The sequence below is a fragment of the Notolepis coatsorum genome (assembly GCF_963971535.1).
Source record: "Notolepis coatsorum genome assembly, chromosome: 3".
Lineage (NCBI taxonomy): Eukaryota > Metazoa > Chordata > Actinopteri > Aulopiformes > Paralepididae > Notolepis > Notolepis coatsorum.
Genome location: NC_140167.1, coordinates 59,520,101 through 59,536,536, shown reverse-complemented (window position 1 = coordinate 59,536,536; position 16,436 = coordinate 59,520,101). Strand labels below are relative to the sequence as shown.

At 43.1% G+C, this 16,436-nt stretch overlaps 1 protein-coding gene across 1 annotated transcript in view; it reads right to left on the bottom strand.

The window, feature by feature from the left end:
- hmcn1 (hemicentin 1) overlaps positions 1–16,436 on the bottom strand; it is a gene marked incomplete at its 5' end in the record, with an annotated part of 337,372 nt that overhangs the window by 77,345 nt on the left and 243,591 nt on the right. The window contains 10 exons of the mRNA XM_084311219.1: positions 24–169; positions 1,077–1,190; positions 1,978–2,151; positions 2,561–2,752; positions 3,151–3,237; positions 3,513–3,626; positions 5,877–6,044; positions 12,430–12,720; positions 14,547–14,702; positions 15,443–15,565. Of these exons, the coding sequence (XP_084167345.1) occupies positions 24–169; positions 1,077–1,190; positions 1,978–2,151; positions 2,561–2,752; positions 3,151–3,237; positions 3,513–3,626; positions 5,877–6,044; positions 12,430–12,720; positions 14,547–14,702; positions 15,443–15,565 (1,565 nt within the window). The remainder of the gene's footprint in view (positions 1–23; positions 170–1,076; positions 1,191–1,977; positions 2,152–2,560; positions 2,753–3,150; positions 3,238–3,512; positions 3,627–5,876; positions 6,045–12,429; positions 12,721–14,546; positions 14,703–15,442; positions 15,566–16,436) is intronic.

Sequence of the window (16,436 nt, the reverse complement as noted above, 5' to 3'; positions counted from 1 at the left end):
CTGTAGTGTTCTATGTGTCTTACCTGTCCGTCCTTGTACCACTGTAGTGCTGGTGTAGGGATGGCTTGAGCCTCACACTCCAGGGTCAGGCTGTTATTGACCTTGATCTTGACCTCCTTAGGAGCCAGCCCCTCCCCTGGGACATCGTTCTTATTGATCTGAGGGGGGACTGGAGAGAGACACACAGAGGGAACGTTACATTCATTGTCCATTCTGTTTTACACTGTGGTTATCCACCTTTTTAGTCAAACATAAGAGAGAATGGTGAAATGGGATCAAATGAATGGTACTATTTAACTTGATTAATAGTCGGAGGAGAGCCATAGATTTCAAATATCCATTATTTCACATATGAAAATCTATCTAGGGGTGGGATCGATGCAGCAATATATTGTGATATTTTGTATTCTGATATTATATCACTGAAGTATCGACACATATATATTAAATGTTTTTAGCTTGACAATCCCATTTTGCTCAAAATAAAAAGTCACTGGAGGAGGTGAATAAACTGAAAGCTTTATTAGATAAAACACACAATGTATATATATTTTTATTAGATAAAACACATGATGTATATATATTTTTATCAGATAAAACACATGATGTATATATATTTTTATTAGATAAAACACATGATGTATATATATTTTTATTGCAGATGTTGACGTAGTTTTCCATTTGGGACGTCATTTGTAGTTGAAAAAAGGTAATATATTTCAATATTATAGTATCATGATAATATATATTGAGGGCCCGCAAAATCATCTTGTGACCTCCAGGTTGAGAGATATCGTTTTACACTGTAGTGTGTATTTAGACAGATTACAGACTACATACAGTAACATTAGCATTTTAATGATAGGAGGACTAGAGAAAAAACAATTTACAATTTACAAAGATTTAGATTACATTTGTATTTTTCTTAGGTATAGTAAGACTCACAGTTTAACATGCTTTGACATTTGACAGCTAAGAAATTGTGTTGACACTCTTATCCAGAGCAAACTAAAATATCTTTGCACACTTGAAAATTATACAAACGAGGAGTATAAAGTCACAAAGCAGCCACTCACCATAAACTTTGACCTCATAGTTCTTCAGTGTCTCTCCGGCCTCATTGGTGGCCACACAGGTGTACCTGCCAGCATCCTCCTCTTTAGCATTGAGGATCTGAAGGGTTCGCCCACCTGTGGGAGTTAAAGAAAAGCTAGTCTGACTCACAGGATGTTGACCGCACATGTACATCTCCCATTGGCCCATTATTTCAGTATAAGCCTCCCATTGGCTGACTATTTCAGCATAAGCCTCCCATTGGCAGACTATTTCAGTATAAGCCTCCCATTGGCCCAACTATTTCAGTATAAGCCTCCCATTGGCCGACTATTTGAGTATAAGCCTCCCATTGGCAGAATATTTCAGTATAAGCCTCCCATTGGCTGACTATTTCAGTATAAGCCTCCCATTGGCCGACTATTTCAGTATAAGCCTCCCATTGGCCGACTATTTCAGTATAAACCTCTCATTGGCTCAACTATTTCTGTATAAACCTCCCATTGGCTGGCTATTTCAGTATAAACCTCCCAGTGGCAGAATATTTCAGAGTAAGCCTCCCATTGGCTGGCTATTTCAGTATAAGCCCCCCATTGGCCGACTAGTTCTTTTTTAAACTGTTTTAAAATCCCCGTCCATAGGAAGAACAACATTGAGTCTTCAAGCTAGACTACACTCTCAATATGGAAAACGTTGATACTATTTTGCAAGGTGCATCTTGGGCTTAGAAGTGACTGTGATTGGTTTGGGAAATACAAACAACCCAGAATGTGCACAATGATACAATTGGTTCTGCCAGATCCAGTGTGGAGATATGTTATGTTATGATATTGTATTGTATTTTAATCTATTCTCCATTCTGTTCCATCCCTTTCTACATCTAGTCTATTCAAACTCTACAAGACGTTAACATGACCCCCTGACCTGGAAGAACTCGTACGTTGCGGCTGGATTCGAAGGGGGTGCCATCTTTGAGCCAGGTGATGAGAGCGGGGGGGTAGGACTGGACCTCACACACCAGAGAGGTGGGGCTACTCAGGGTGACGGTCACCTCCTCGGCAGAACCCTCCGGACCCGAGCCGGCGATGGTAGGAGACACTGGCAACGAGGAGAGAAGATGAACGATCAGAAATTAGTTTGTTGAGGCTTTTCTAGTGAAGATGGCCATGGGGGGAGTGTCATTACAATTTTACAGTGGAGTATCATTACAATTTACACAGGGTTTGAAGCATTGAAGCATGAAGTATTAGGTAGGAAAACTGTGTTTGAACATAATAATTGAGTATTATAATTATAATAATAATAATTGGACATTGAGGATGAAGTACTATGTATTCACTATAGATAAAATTATCTCCTACAGTATATATACCCAGGACATTGAGGTTGAAGTACTATGTATTCACTATTGATAGAATTATGTACTGCAGTACATACCCAGGACATTGAGGTTGAAGTGCTACTGTATGTATTCATTACAGATAGAATGATGTACTGCAGTACATACCCAGGACATTGAGGTTGAAGTGCCTGCCACGGTCTCCTGCACTGTTGGAAGCCAGGCAGCTGTAGCGACCAGTGTCTGCCACCTGGGCCCCAGATATCTGGAGGAAGCGCCCATGAGACAGCACCTGGTGGCGTCTGTCTGGTATCAGCACCTGGCCATCCTTCAGCCACCTGATCTCTGGCACAGGGTTACCTAGGCAACAGTCACAAGGGGTTAATATAGTGCCTCCCAAGGGACAAAATAATATGTATCTAGAAAGTTCTGGTGAAGCTATGATAGAAACATGGACACGGTGACATAATGTAGATGTGAAGCAATGCAGGGCGGAAAAGTGGTCTGTGTTGTACTGCCCATAATTATTGTTTGTTGTCGTGACGTGAAACTGATACCTGTGGACCGCCACTAGGGGGCAGATGAGCTAACCGTAAGTGAGCGAATTAATTACTGAATGAATAAAGTAAGTTAGTGACATCGCCGTTCATAGAGGTGCATAAATTATTTTTTTAAATAAGGAAATACCCTGCATAAATAATCTAAAAACACTGATGTAACCTTTCAATATGCTTAAAATTGAATGCGCTTTCACTGACCTGTGACCTCACAGGTCAGGGTCACGTTGTGTTTCTCCTTCACTTTGGTGTCCAACACCGTGCCACCATCCACAATGCTAGGTGGTACTGTGGAACGAGAGTAGAATAATATCACAATGCTAGGTGGTACTGTGGAACGAGAGTAGAATAATATCACAATGCTAGGTGGTACTGTGGAACGAGAGTAGAATAATATCACAATGCTAGGTGGTACTGTGGAACGAGAGTAGAATTTACAATATCACAATATTTACCTCTCTATACGTCGTGGAGAAAAATACATTGATAAGAAGAAGTAACAGAATAAATGTCCTCCCTGTAACTAGCGTTTTATTTTATTCTGAGCCAAATGGATGAGTTACCAAGGACGTCCAGATCAAAGTTCTTCCTCTCCTCTCCGGCGCTGTTTGACACAACACAGGTGTATCTCCCAGCATCCTCCACTGCAGTGTGCATCAGACGCAGGCTCCGCCCTCCTAGGAGTCCAAAACAAGTCAATGATTGGTTAAATTTAGCAGTAGCTCTTGGAATCAAATCAAATTCAAGTATCTTACCGTATATTATCAGAATCTTAGGAATAGGTACACAGTTCCGGGGTTGTCACCAGCTTGGCTGGCCGTCTGCACTGATACAATTGGCTGTATCAGAGGGTGGGAGAAGCTGGCGGGGTGGGTCCGGGTCGTTGTAAACAGCGACTCCTACAGTTCGGTCGGGGCGCCTGCTAAGCGCGGATTGGACGTGAGGGGGATAGTGTGGTCCTCCCACACGCTACGCCCTCTCAATGAGAATCCGCGCTGCCAGGTGAAAAGAAGCGGTGATTGGCTGGACGTGTGTCGGAGGAAGCACGTGGTAGCCTCCACTCTCCCAGATGATCTGACTGTGGGGGGTAAGTGCGCAGCGACCAGGAAGGGACTGGGAATTGGCATACGACTAACATTGGGATGGGAGAAAATCGGCGGAAAATGGAGGGGGAAAAAGACAAAAAAAAAAAAAAAAGGAATAGGTACACAGTTAGTCAAAGCCAAGTCTCTGATCTTAAAAAAAAAAACAAGATTGGTTAAATTCAGGTTTCTAACTTCTTCAGAAACTTAAAATGGCAATTAGCTTGAAAACCCATAAGAACAAGCTAAAATATGTATAAACTGACAAAATACTCCATTCTGTTGAAAACAAATGACCCTGCCACACGACAAGCCAAAAGCCTGCTCATTTAGCAGTGACGGATTGGACAGTCATGCACACAGCTGTCCAAACACACACTAACTAATCAACTGAGACCCAGGGCCATTATTCTCTCTCTGTATTTAAAAAAAAGCAACAGCCATTACCTGGACAAGAGTCTCTGGGAGAATCACCTGGGCTAACAGTACAAACACTGAGTGTTGGAAGATAAGCAGCACATTGCACTTCTTTGATGTGTGAAAGCCTCAGAGAGCACTGAAGACGGCATGCAGCTGACACAGTTTCTCCGCTTGAACGACGTCTGGCTATAGTTGCTTTTGAATTTGGCACTTTTGTTTTTGTGAAAATAAACATAATAATTTTGGCAAGGCATTCCACTAGCTGCATTTTCAATTGGCAATGGCTTATTTCTGTTATCCGGGATCCAAAGCACACATTTAGACTTTGAATGACTCAATTAAATGCCCTGTTACTGATATTGAACATAACGCACAGGGTTCTCAATCTGGACCTGCAGCTGAACCCCAGAGGATTTGAATCAGCGGTCTCCCCAGCAGGAACTGCTCGTTGAAGACACTGGCGATGAGGAGGGAAGAGGAATGATTTACGATTCCAGAAGTTCCCCGTGCAATATTAGTCCCATGTGACTAGTGCTTTTGTCTCAAACAAAATAATGGATATCCTGTCTACATATGACAGATTATTTTCTTTGACTTCCTTTCCTTTACTGATCAAACGCAGCCCGGAGGCTTCAAGTGGATGGACTCTGAATCAGGACTTGAACCAGCAGTGACCCTCAAAATTATCCTACCATCTTGACCGCATACATCTCACCTTCCACACTTTGTCTTGGCCAAGGTTATGGACATGCTAAGGCCTACATGTATGACAGATTCCCTTCCCTCTCCTTTCCTTTCCTTCCCTCTCCTTTTCTTCCCTCTCCTTTCCTTCCCTCTCCTTTGCTTTCCTCTCCTTTGCTTTCATCTCCTTCCCTCTCCTTTAATTTCCTTCCCTCTCCCTTTATTTCCTCTCCTTTCCTTCCCTCTCATTTCCTCTCATCTCCTTTCCTTTCCTCTCCTCTCCTTTCTCGCAGGTCCCAACTCTCTCAGGCCCTAATGTTCTCAGGTCCCAACTCTCTCAGGCTCTAATGCTCTCAGGCCCTAATGTTCTCAGGCCCTAATGTTCTCACGCCTCAATGTTCTCAGGCCCTAATGTTCTCACGCCTCAATGTTCTCAGGCACCAACGCTCTCACGCCCTAATGTTCTCAGGCCCTAATGTTCTCAGGCCCTAATGTTCTCAGGCTCTAATGTTCTCAGGCACCAACGCTCTCAGGCCCTAATGTTCTCACGCCTCAATGTTCTCAGGCCCCAGCGCTGTCAAGCCCTACTATTTTCAGGCCCCAACACTCTCGGGCACCAACACTCTCAGGCCCCAACATTCTCAAGCCTCAACGCTCTCAGGTCCCAAGGCTCTCAGGAGTCAACTCTGTCAATCCCCAATGCCCAAAATGCTTTCACAGAGGCTAAGACCAATGGGAAGTCACCTGAGAGGACGCGTACTGAGCTGGATGCTTTGATTGGCCGGCCGTCCTTCAGCCAGGTAATGGCAGGAAGTGGGATGCCGGAAGCCTCGCAGGTCATAACCACCGGGTTCTTCACCACAACACTCACATTCTCCGGCACCTGCACCTGGCCGGTGATACTGGGAGGAACTGGTTGAGAGAGGGAGGAGAGAGATGAAAGGGTGGAGGGTGGCAGTAGATGGTTGAGTGAGCAAAACGCTTGAGGTAAATACACACATTATATCTATCTAGATATACAAAAGAAATTCCATCATAAATATACTTGGATAAACTGTGACCCAGACCCATCAATAAATAAAGTGTTGCCAAAATTAATCATTTGGAATTATATACATTTCTAGACTTAATAATTACATTCTGGACAGTAAGGAGATATTAGGCAAATTTTACTTTTAAATTGTGTTCCAGTAAAATAAGTTAATCAGTGAAAACCAAAACAATTCTAAACTTTTTTAGATAGATTTTCATTTGTAATATTACTACCATATTTTGTCTAAAACAATGGACACCAAGAGAGGAATGAGTTCCTATTAAATAGTAACCGATCGCATGGTCCTTTTGCAGCCCTAGTGGTTGATATTTCCACCCTGCTGCACCAATCAGTGATGTCAGAGTGCCTCTTTGGTTTGGAGGTACTATCAAGAGAAGGAAAGAATGAGCACTTCAGAAAAATCCCCTTCCTCACGGCCAGACGACGCCATAATGGGGCAGATGATCTTCATCTACACAACATGTGAGGTGATTCCGACTGTTCTCATGTGGATACCGCCACCTAGAGGCTCTGATCAATTCTGTAATGAACTTACAGATAGATCCCTGTCACTCCTTCCACTAAGTGGCAGTAATGCCCATAGATATTAGTGTTCTATAGATATCTATGGTAATGCCACTCAGTTTTCCAACCACCACTGAATCACAAATGAGGAAGAAGCAGTGTTGTCTTCTGGGTAGAAAACAGGTGGAGTATTGGGAACACTTTGTCTAGATAGGGTGCTATCTCTAATGCTCACTCTATGCATCTCTATGGTATCTATCAAAGTCTAGCTAGGATAAAAGGAGTAACTCTGACATCACAGACTGGGGTGGGGCAGAGTGTGCAGCAGGGTGAAAATATCAACCACTAGGGGGCAGCAAAACGATGTGTTTAGTAACTCTTTAACCGTACTAGATGACATTAGGACAGAAAATAGATAAAACCCTTAATGTAAGTCCTGTGTGTGCTTACCATGCACGTTGAAGACAGAAAACCCTTAATGTAAGTCCTGTGTGTGTTTACCGTGCACGTTGAAGACATAAAACCCTTAACACATTCGGCGCCAGACCCGAGATAAGTCGGGTTAACTCGCCATGCGTTGGACGCCAGACGCGAGATATCTCAGGTTTTGGTAGTTTTTTCTTTTATTCAATATTTGTATTCATTATTCATCCACTGACCTCGGTGTTGCCATAGGAAAGGATTTTGATATCGCCAAAGTGCAATACTGACCGCATCCTGATAGATGACAGTGTCGCCCACCCTTTGAAACCTTATATCTCACCCTGTGTTACGGTTAAATCTCTCCGGGCGCTAAATTTAGACGGAGCCGAGTAAATAGCTTCATCCGACCACTTTGAAACGCATCTGGCACACTCGATCCATAAGTTGTGCCAAATTATGTCCGGGACCAGATGGACACCAATACTGGAAATCGCGATCAGACAATTGGAATATTCTTTTTGGAATTCCCCGGCCAAAGGTAAGGACTATCTGACATAAATTTCAGCTTAACACTTTAACTGCCGGGAAACGCTTTACAGCGTCATTCCCGGCCATGCTCAAGTTGCCGAAGGACGCTTTACAGCGTCTTTAATATCAATATTTCAAAAATCTGTGATCGGATTCATATCTCCCCTCCGCTGGCCTGAGATCCACCAGGAGGACCCACTGAGCTCTCTGGCGGTTCAGGAGCGCCATCTGGTGGCCGATCGGCGCAATCGCCAAACAGGAAGTGCTGTGGAGGTTGTGCTGGTCGGCCATATTACTTCCGGGCACTCGGTTTGGCTGCCGGCACTCTGGCTCGTCACAATATATAGCGATCCATTGCCAATAACTCGATAAACAACATGATTTGGACGTATATAGTATTATACAAGCTGGAAATGGTTCATCAGGATAAACATCCCATAATCGAAAACGGTCTACACCACGCTGATTGTCCAACGGCGCGAGGAAGATCCGGTAAGATTCAGCGTTATTTGTGAACGTGTTCCATATAAACTGTTATGATGAACATATGACCCACACTAGATGAATGATATAACGCTGCCCACGGAATTATAAACGATCCGCCGCCCATCCGGTCATCATCAGATCATACGTAGATCATTCTAGAAGTACGTCCAATTGAATTTATATCGCCCCGATTGCCATCAAACTGTATTTCATCATCAATATAATGCATTTGGGGCTATAGATCACGTTCTGGAGAAAGCTGCAGAAAGAGATGAAAACATACTTATACATTAGACCATACTTTACTATGAATATGTGAATGAAAAAGTTTAACGTTGCTACACAATGAACAATACATATAGGACTTTGAATGGGCCCTAATAATGGCAATGTAGCAATAGAATTTAAAAAGTTATAGCCATGCAAAGAAGGGGTACTTCTCCATAGACAAATAGAGCCGGCAACCTATGGTATATAATGAATTTAGCCTTAGGCAATCAAAGTGTTAACATGCGAACGTATGCATGAAAAAATTCTCTCTTTTTTGCATGTTCGACGGAAGAAAGTCAGTGTCAAATGACTATAGTATTGTCTCCATAGCTATAATATAGACTAGATATAGCTCTCCAAACATAGTGACGCACAGTGAAAATATGTTATGGAAACGTGGCACGTTTGCCACAAGGGCCAGGCTAATGGCTGGCGCCCAATGTGTTAATGTAAGTCCTGTGTGTGTTTACCGTGCACGTTGAAGAGATAAAACCCTTAATGTAAGTCCTGTGTGTGTTTACCGTGCACGTTGAAGAGATAAAACCCTTAATGTAAGTCCTGTGTGTGTTTACCGTGCACGTTGAAGAGATAAAACCCTTAATGTAAGTCCTGTGTGTGTTTACCGTGCACGTTGAAGAGATAAAACCCTTAATGTAAGTCCTGTGTGTGTTTACCGTGCACGTTGAAGAGATAAAACCCTTAATGTAAGTCCTGTGTGTGTTTACCGTGCACGTTGAAGAGATAAAACCCTTAATGTAAGTCCTGTGTGTGTTTACCGTGCACGTTGAAGAGATAAAACCCTTAATGTAAGTCCTGTGTGTGTTTACCGTGCACGTTGAAGTGATAAAACCCTAACATGCAACGGCCCACATGTGGGCCATCTTGAGGACGAATCACTCATTTCTGTACAGATTTCTATGAAATTTGGACATGCACTACACAAGACTTCAGCCTATGGACCCATGTTGTCTTATCAGCCATATACATTTTTGGGGAAATACTACTTCTGGACTACTACTACAGAAAAACGTGAGTAACAAGTTTTTCTACAACTCAAGTTCAGACCTATGTTACTCTATTTCATTAGCACTAAAAGTGAATTTTCTTTATTGTATTTATTGTAAACTTCAGAATGTAATCTTTCAAAAGAGACCAAGCACATGCATGTGCTATAAGTATAAAGTATAGTATTTTGGTTTGCAAAAAAAGTATGCAGTCCTCAAAAACAAAAACTAAAATGACCAATTTTGGGGGCGCCTGTTAAGAGATTATTAATGTAAGTTCTGTGTGTGTTTACCTAGGGCTGGGCGATATGGAAAAAAATCATATCGCGATAACGATATGATAATGTTATCATATTTCTCGATATCGATAATTATCGAAATTGTTATAAGTATAAAAAAAAAAAAAAAAAAAAAAAAATGTAAACAACAGATGTATGTATATTTTGCAGCAATTCTTTGTCATTGCCGCCATCTTTAGTGTTACATCCCCTCACACTCCAGTTCTCAGGCTGCAGCTGGTTTAAAAGCGAAAGTAAACCGGCTTCTCTGCTGGCTGTGGCTCCAGGGGAGTTGAACAGTTCTGGCTCTGCTAGTTTATTTTCGATCTTTTGGCGCTTTTTTGGTGGACAAACCACCGCACATGTGCACCGTGACTCGTGACTGGAGTCTAGTTCTGCTAGCACACATAGCCTACTGTGTACAGACGGTTTCAATCTGTATTTTAAATTAGAAAGCAAACAAAATAAATGGACAAGAGAAAAATAAATCTCAATTTGGTCAGTATTGTCATTTGGACAAGCAAAGCCATTACTTTAAGTTGCAGGCAAGAAAGACAAGTCTGTCCACTGTCTCTGGTTTTAAAACTGTTTTAATATCGCCTAATCTATGTTTTAAATTATGGCTATGTGTCTAATCTGCCCGTCGCTTATCAAAGAATAATTTTCCAGTCAATGTTGTCAAGGCAGATTGGTTTTTTATCGCTTAATTTCCGTTTGATAGCATTTTGAAAAGCACCCGTTTTCAGGTGAAAAACAACACATTCTATGATAATCGCCTTTTACTGGAATATTACAGAACGTTGATATTTGTCGGCCTATTTATGAATTGTTTTCAAATAAACGCTAGATGATCGATAGTATATGTGCACGCACGCACGTCCGAGCCGCGAGCTGATAATAGCTGCTCTCATTGCCTCATGGCTTTTACAGTGAAAACAGCTAGAGCACATATCACAAAAAAGCTTATATCTCTGTGAAAACAAGTCTGATTATCCTAACACTGATAACATAGATTCCTTACCTGACATCAGATGGTATCCAAATGGTATATTCCAATTCCTGATCACCATTCGAAAAAATCGATAAGTGTATAGATCCAACGTGTGTACAGTATAACACATGATCCGCGCGGCTCAGAGGCTCCAGGATGAACTCTGGTAACCCCGGCTGCATCAGTGAAAAGTAAAATGTGGAGTCAGAAATCCGTTCTCCCATTCACTTTCATTGAGTCCATTCCAAAAGGGTGATTTACCACCTGGGAGACGATAGGGGGCGCTTTTTTCAGATCTGAGCGGCGGCGGTCCCTGGATCTCCAACGGTAGGCTCGCGTGATGCAATATGATTTCAGATCGCTAATAAAAAAAAATAAAAAAAATCCGAGAATACTCGTGACGTGGCATTCAGCGGTCGGGGCGTAAACCCGAGAAAAGCTGTGAGTGGCATACAAAGTGTTAATGTAAGTCCTGTGTGTGTTTGCCGTGCATGTTGAAGAGATAAAACCCTTAACTCATTCACTGCCAGCTATTAGTCTTGGCCTTGTAGCTAACGTGCCAGGTTTCCATTACATATTTTCACTGTACGTCACTATGTTTGGAGAGCTATATCTATATTCTATATTATAGCTATGGGGACAATACTATGGTCATTTGACAGTGACTTTCTTCCGTCCAAGATGCAAAAAAGAGAAAAAAAATTCATGCATACGTTCGCGCGTTATCCCATGGTGAATATAAGTATAGTTAAGGAGTGATCCGGGATAATTCATGAAACACTGAGTTATAGGGCGCTACGTGTATTCTACTATAAGCGTTGGCGTTTCTTGCCTGGACACGCTACTATTTCCAAATCAAATGTATATAATAGGTATTATGTTTCATCATGAATGCATGAAAGGGGGGGGGGGGTAGTTTTTTTATGCTTTGATGGCCAGTAACGGCATTCGTGTTGAGCACTACAGACGCTTTTTTTCTTTTTCTTTTTTGTATGCCCTGAAGAAGGCCAATAGAGAGGCCGAAACATGTTGGTGTTTTTAAATTGTTCTAAAATGAACTAAGCAAATTATTAAAACTTTTTTATACATGAAGAGTGCCTGGAACTTCTTTGTTTTTTCTTATATAATAGGTATTATGTTTCATCATGAATGCATGAAAGGGGGGGGGGGTCGTTTCTGATGCTTTGATTGCCAGTAACGGCATTCGTTTTGAACACTAAAAACACTGATCAGCTGGATCGGTATGAAAACATTGTACGATCAAGCTGGAATTGACGTCAGATAGTCCTTACCTCTGATCTGGGGTATTCCAAAAAGAATATTCCAATTGTTTGATCGCCATCTGGTCCATCTGATGTCCATCTGGTCAACGACATAACCCACCACAACACATGCATCGGGGGCATTTGACACGCTTCAATGCGATCGGGCGAACCGCTTGACTCGCCTGACCCAGAAAACTGTGCCTTGAAAACTGTGATTTGAACGTAACACAGGGTAAGATATAAGGTTTCAAAGGGTCCTCGATACTGCCGTCTAGTAGGATGCGGCCAGTATTGCACTTTGGCGATCTCAGACAAATTTCCTATGGTAACACCAAAGTCCCTGGATGAATAATGAATACAAATATCGAATAAAAGAATAAACGACCAAAACCCGAGATATCTCGGGTCTGGCAGCCAACGCATGGCGAGTTAACCGGACTTATCTCGGGTTTGGCAATTAACAAGTTGTGTGTGTAAGTTCTGTGTGTGTTTACCGTGCACGTTGACGTCATGCTTGCTGTCGGCCTGTCCCGCCACGTTCACGGCGATGCAGGTGTAACGCCCCGTGTCCGACACCTTGGCGTCTTTGATCTGCAGCAGTCGGCCCTCGTTCAGCACCCGCGCCCCGTGCTGGCCCGTGATTGGCCGCCCGTCCTTAAGCCACGTGACCGCCGGCCGCGGCACGCCGTCCGCCTCACACTGCAGGGTGACATCGCCACCTTTCGTCACGGTGACGTCGCCGACTTCGGCTCCGCCCCCCTGGCTGCGTCTGATGGAAGGGCGGACTGAAGTGAGAGAAGTGTGTGAGTGATGGACACGCCGGCTACGCCCCCCCCTGGAGAACTGACTGATGAAGACAGAATGGATACTGTATGCTGTACACGCAATAGAACATAGAGAGGGAACGTGTTCATAGTAGATAACCTCATGGCTGTGGTCACAGGCGAGTGCCGTAGATCATCACAGCTGAGGTGTTATTTATAATGACCTTTAGTGTTCCATTGTTATTATACAACAGTTTTTATACAATATCTGATTCCATATTCAACTCAAACCTTTATTTATTCTCGGAGAGGACAATTGAGGTCACCCTCATTTTCAATGTTGTCGAGACATTTCAATGCATACAGTTTTTACAATATAATAATAACTCTATATAGCACCTTTCACACATGGACTGCAGCCCAAAGTGCCCCCCAGCAAGTAGCACAAAATTAACATAGGCATACAATTTGCATACAGTTGACAGAATAAAAGCAATGCATGAATTGCAGCCATAAGACAATAAGACAAAGATAATAAAAGTAGTGCAACGTAGAACGTGCAGACTTAAGAGTAGGCATAAAATAAGTACAATAAGTACAATGTTGCTCGAAGACATGTGAACCCCCCCGGAACAGCCAGTCCCCCAAACACCCCACACATCAATCCCCACCACATCCCCATCCAAGACACATCCCCTGATAAAGCATGTCATGACCGAAGGAAAACGCAAAGAGCCCGCGTGCCACTCACACCGCCATCTCCCCCGGTCCCCTAGGCCGCCCCAATGCGCCCCATCTCCCCCGGTCCCGGTGACCTCGCCACCATGAGGAAACCAGCGAACCCCACGCCCCCACCTCCATGGAGAAATGACAGGTCACATGACCCCGGACCTGCGGCCACGCCAAAGGAGCCATGCAGCAAGGCAACGACTCCAAACACTCAAGCAGACGGACACAACAGCGGTCAAATGAGAAGATATGCACACATATGATTTTATCTCAGTGAATACAGCATTGAGAAGTGTTGGCGTTGCTGAGCAAATGAGGTGTCAGGGCACTGATCCCTACAGGCTTAAAGGTGCTGTAAATTGTATCTTCTTGTTCAAATAAGTGTTAAATAGCTCTACATTCTAACAGCCATCACTGATCAGGAGTGAGAATCCTAGATAGTTTTACTTATTTCAAGAAATCTTGCCAAGCCAAATGTGCTTACTGCACTGGCATATTATTTTAAAGCATATATTTTCTTAAAACTAGTTTTTAATTCTTATTTTTGTCAGACCATTTTTTTTCCTGTGTGGAGTTCTCTCTCCTGATTGGATAAAGTGGGAAGCTTGTATTTTGTGTTTACTGCAGAGTGGAGGGACTGGGAGACCCATGTTACACAAACAGTGCTGGCTGTCAGAATGTAGAGCTATTATTTTAACATGTAGACCACTTATTTTAACAAAGAAAATACCACTTATAGCTCCTTTAAGGGTGTCCAAAATCATCCCACCCTGCAATGACAACTCCGCTTTTAACCCTTTCACTGCCACACTGCAGAAGGTTAACCCGTCGGTAGTGTGATAGTAAAGGGTTAACCTTCTGTTAAATATTTACACCCCAATTATTGACCTATAGTCCATTCATGCTGAGTGAATCAGTTCCCCCAGCCACATTTGTGTATAAATTGTTTTTGGGGAATTAACTGATCGAAAATGTATTTAATCGAATCGTGGTCAAATGAAGAGATTTCATGATGCATTGAATCGTTGCCTGAAGAATCGTAATCGAATCGAATCGTTGTGGGGTCAAATATTTACACCCCTACTAGCATAGCCTGACACAAGGTGGATTAAGCGTACCGTAGACCTGCAGGCTGTAGTCCTTGGAGGTGGTTCCGGCAGTGCTGGAGGCGGTACAGGTGTAGGAGGCGGAGTCAGTCCTCTCAGCGCTGGAGATCTGCAGCTGACGGCCTCCCGACAGAACTCTGACTCGCTGGTCCGACCTCAGCTCCGCACCTACAGGACACACATGGTTAACAGGTAGAGATGGGTATGTACAGGAGAGCCAGATATACCGGCACAGACATATGGTATATACGCACATGCAGACATGATCATCTCACACACACACACACACACACATATGTGCATGTGTACACACACTGTATACAAATATACGCAGGATCACACAAATACATGCATACACAAACACTCACCTTACCACTCACTTTACTCACTTTAGACACTTTAACACACTTTATATTTATCTATTATTAAAGAGATTTGCACTACATTCATACCTCATTTGCACCCTACCCTAAGTTTTGTACCTCATCTCATTTCTGCATTGTACCTCACTGTTACTCTCATTTGACTCTGTATTGTATATTATATGTATATTGACTGAACATTCCTTTACTTACTTTTTTTGTACTTACTTTCTTTTTTACTGTATGTAGCACACTCTCAGGGGCTCATACAGAAACAAACATTTCATCATAAAGTATTCTGTATTTTGTTGTGACTAATACGGTAATAAACAAACTTGAAACATAGACTGTGCACAGACCTGATCATCACCTACACACACACACACACACACACACACACACACACACACACACACACACACACACACACACACACACACACACACACACACACACACACACACACACACACACACACACACACACACACACACACACACACACACACACACACACACACACACACACACATGCACACACACTTACCGTCCTTCCTCCAGGAGAGGCTGGGAGGAGGGATGCCACTGGACTCACAGACCAGCGTGATCAGGCTTCCCTCAATCACCGTCAGCGGAGACAGTACCTCTGAGCCTCGGATACTGGGAGAGACTGGGAGCAACACACAACATAACGGCTCAGATACTGGGAGAGACTGGGAACAACACACAACAAAACGTCTTAGATACTGGGAGAGACTGGGAACAACACACACAACATAACGGCTCAGATACTGGGAGAGACTGGGAACAACACACAACAAAACGTCTTAGATACTGGGAGAGACTGGGAACAACACACACAACATAACGGCTCAGATACTGGGAGAGACTGGGAGAAACACACAACATAATGGCTCAGATACTGGGAGAGACTGGGAGCAACACACAACATAACGCTCAGATACTGGGAGAGACTGGGAGAAACACACAACATAATGGCTCAGATACTGGGAGAGACTGGGAGAAACACACAACATAATGGCTCAGATACTGGGAGAGACTGGGAACAACACACAACATAACATTCAGATACTGGGAGAGACTGGGAGAAACACACAACATAATGGCTCAGATACTGGGAGAGACTGGGAACAACACACAACATAACATTCAGATACTGGGAGAGACTGGGAGAAACACACAACATAATGGCTCAGATACTGGGTGAGACTGGGAACAACACACAACATAACGCTCAGATACTGGGAGAGACTGGGAGCAACACACAACATAACGCTCAGATACTGGGAGAGACTGGGAGAAACACACAACATAACATTCAGATACTGGGAGAGACTGGGAGAAACACACAACATAATGGCTCAGATACTGGGAGAGACTGGGAACAACACACAACATAACATTCAGATACTGGGAGAGACTGGGAACAACACACATTTTTTCTTTCCAAGGATAGATACAAACACACATACATCTGTAACAGAAGTCATTTGATGTAAGCTTTTTTTATTGAAACTGCC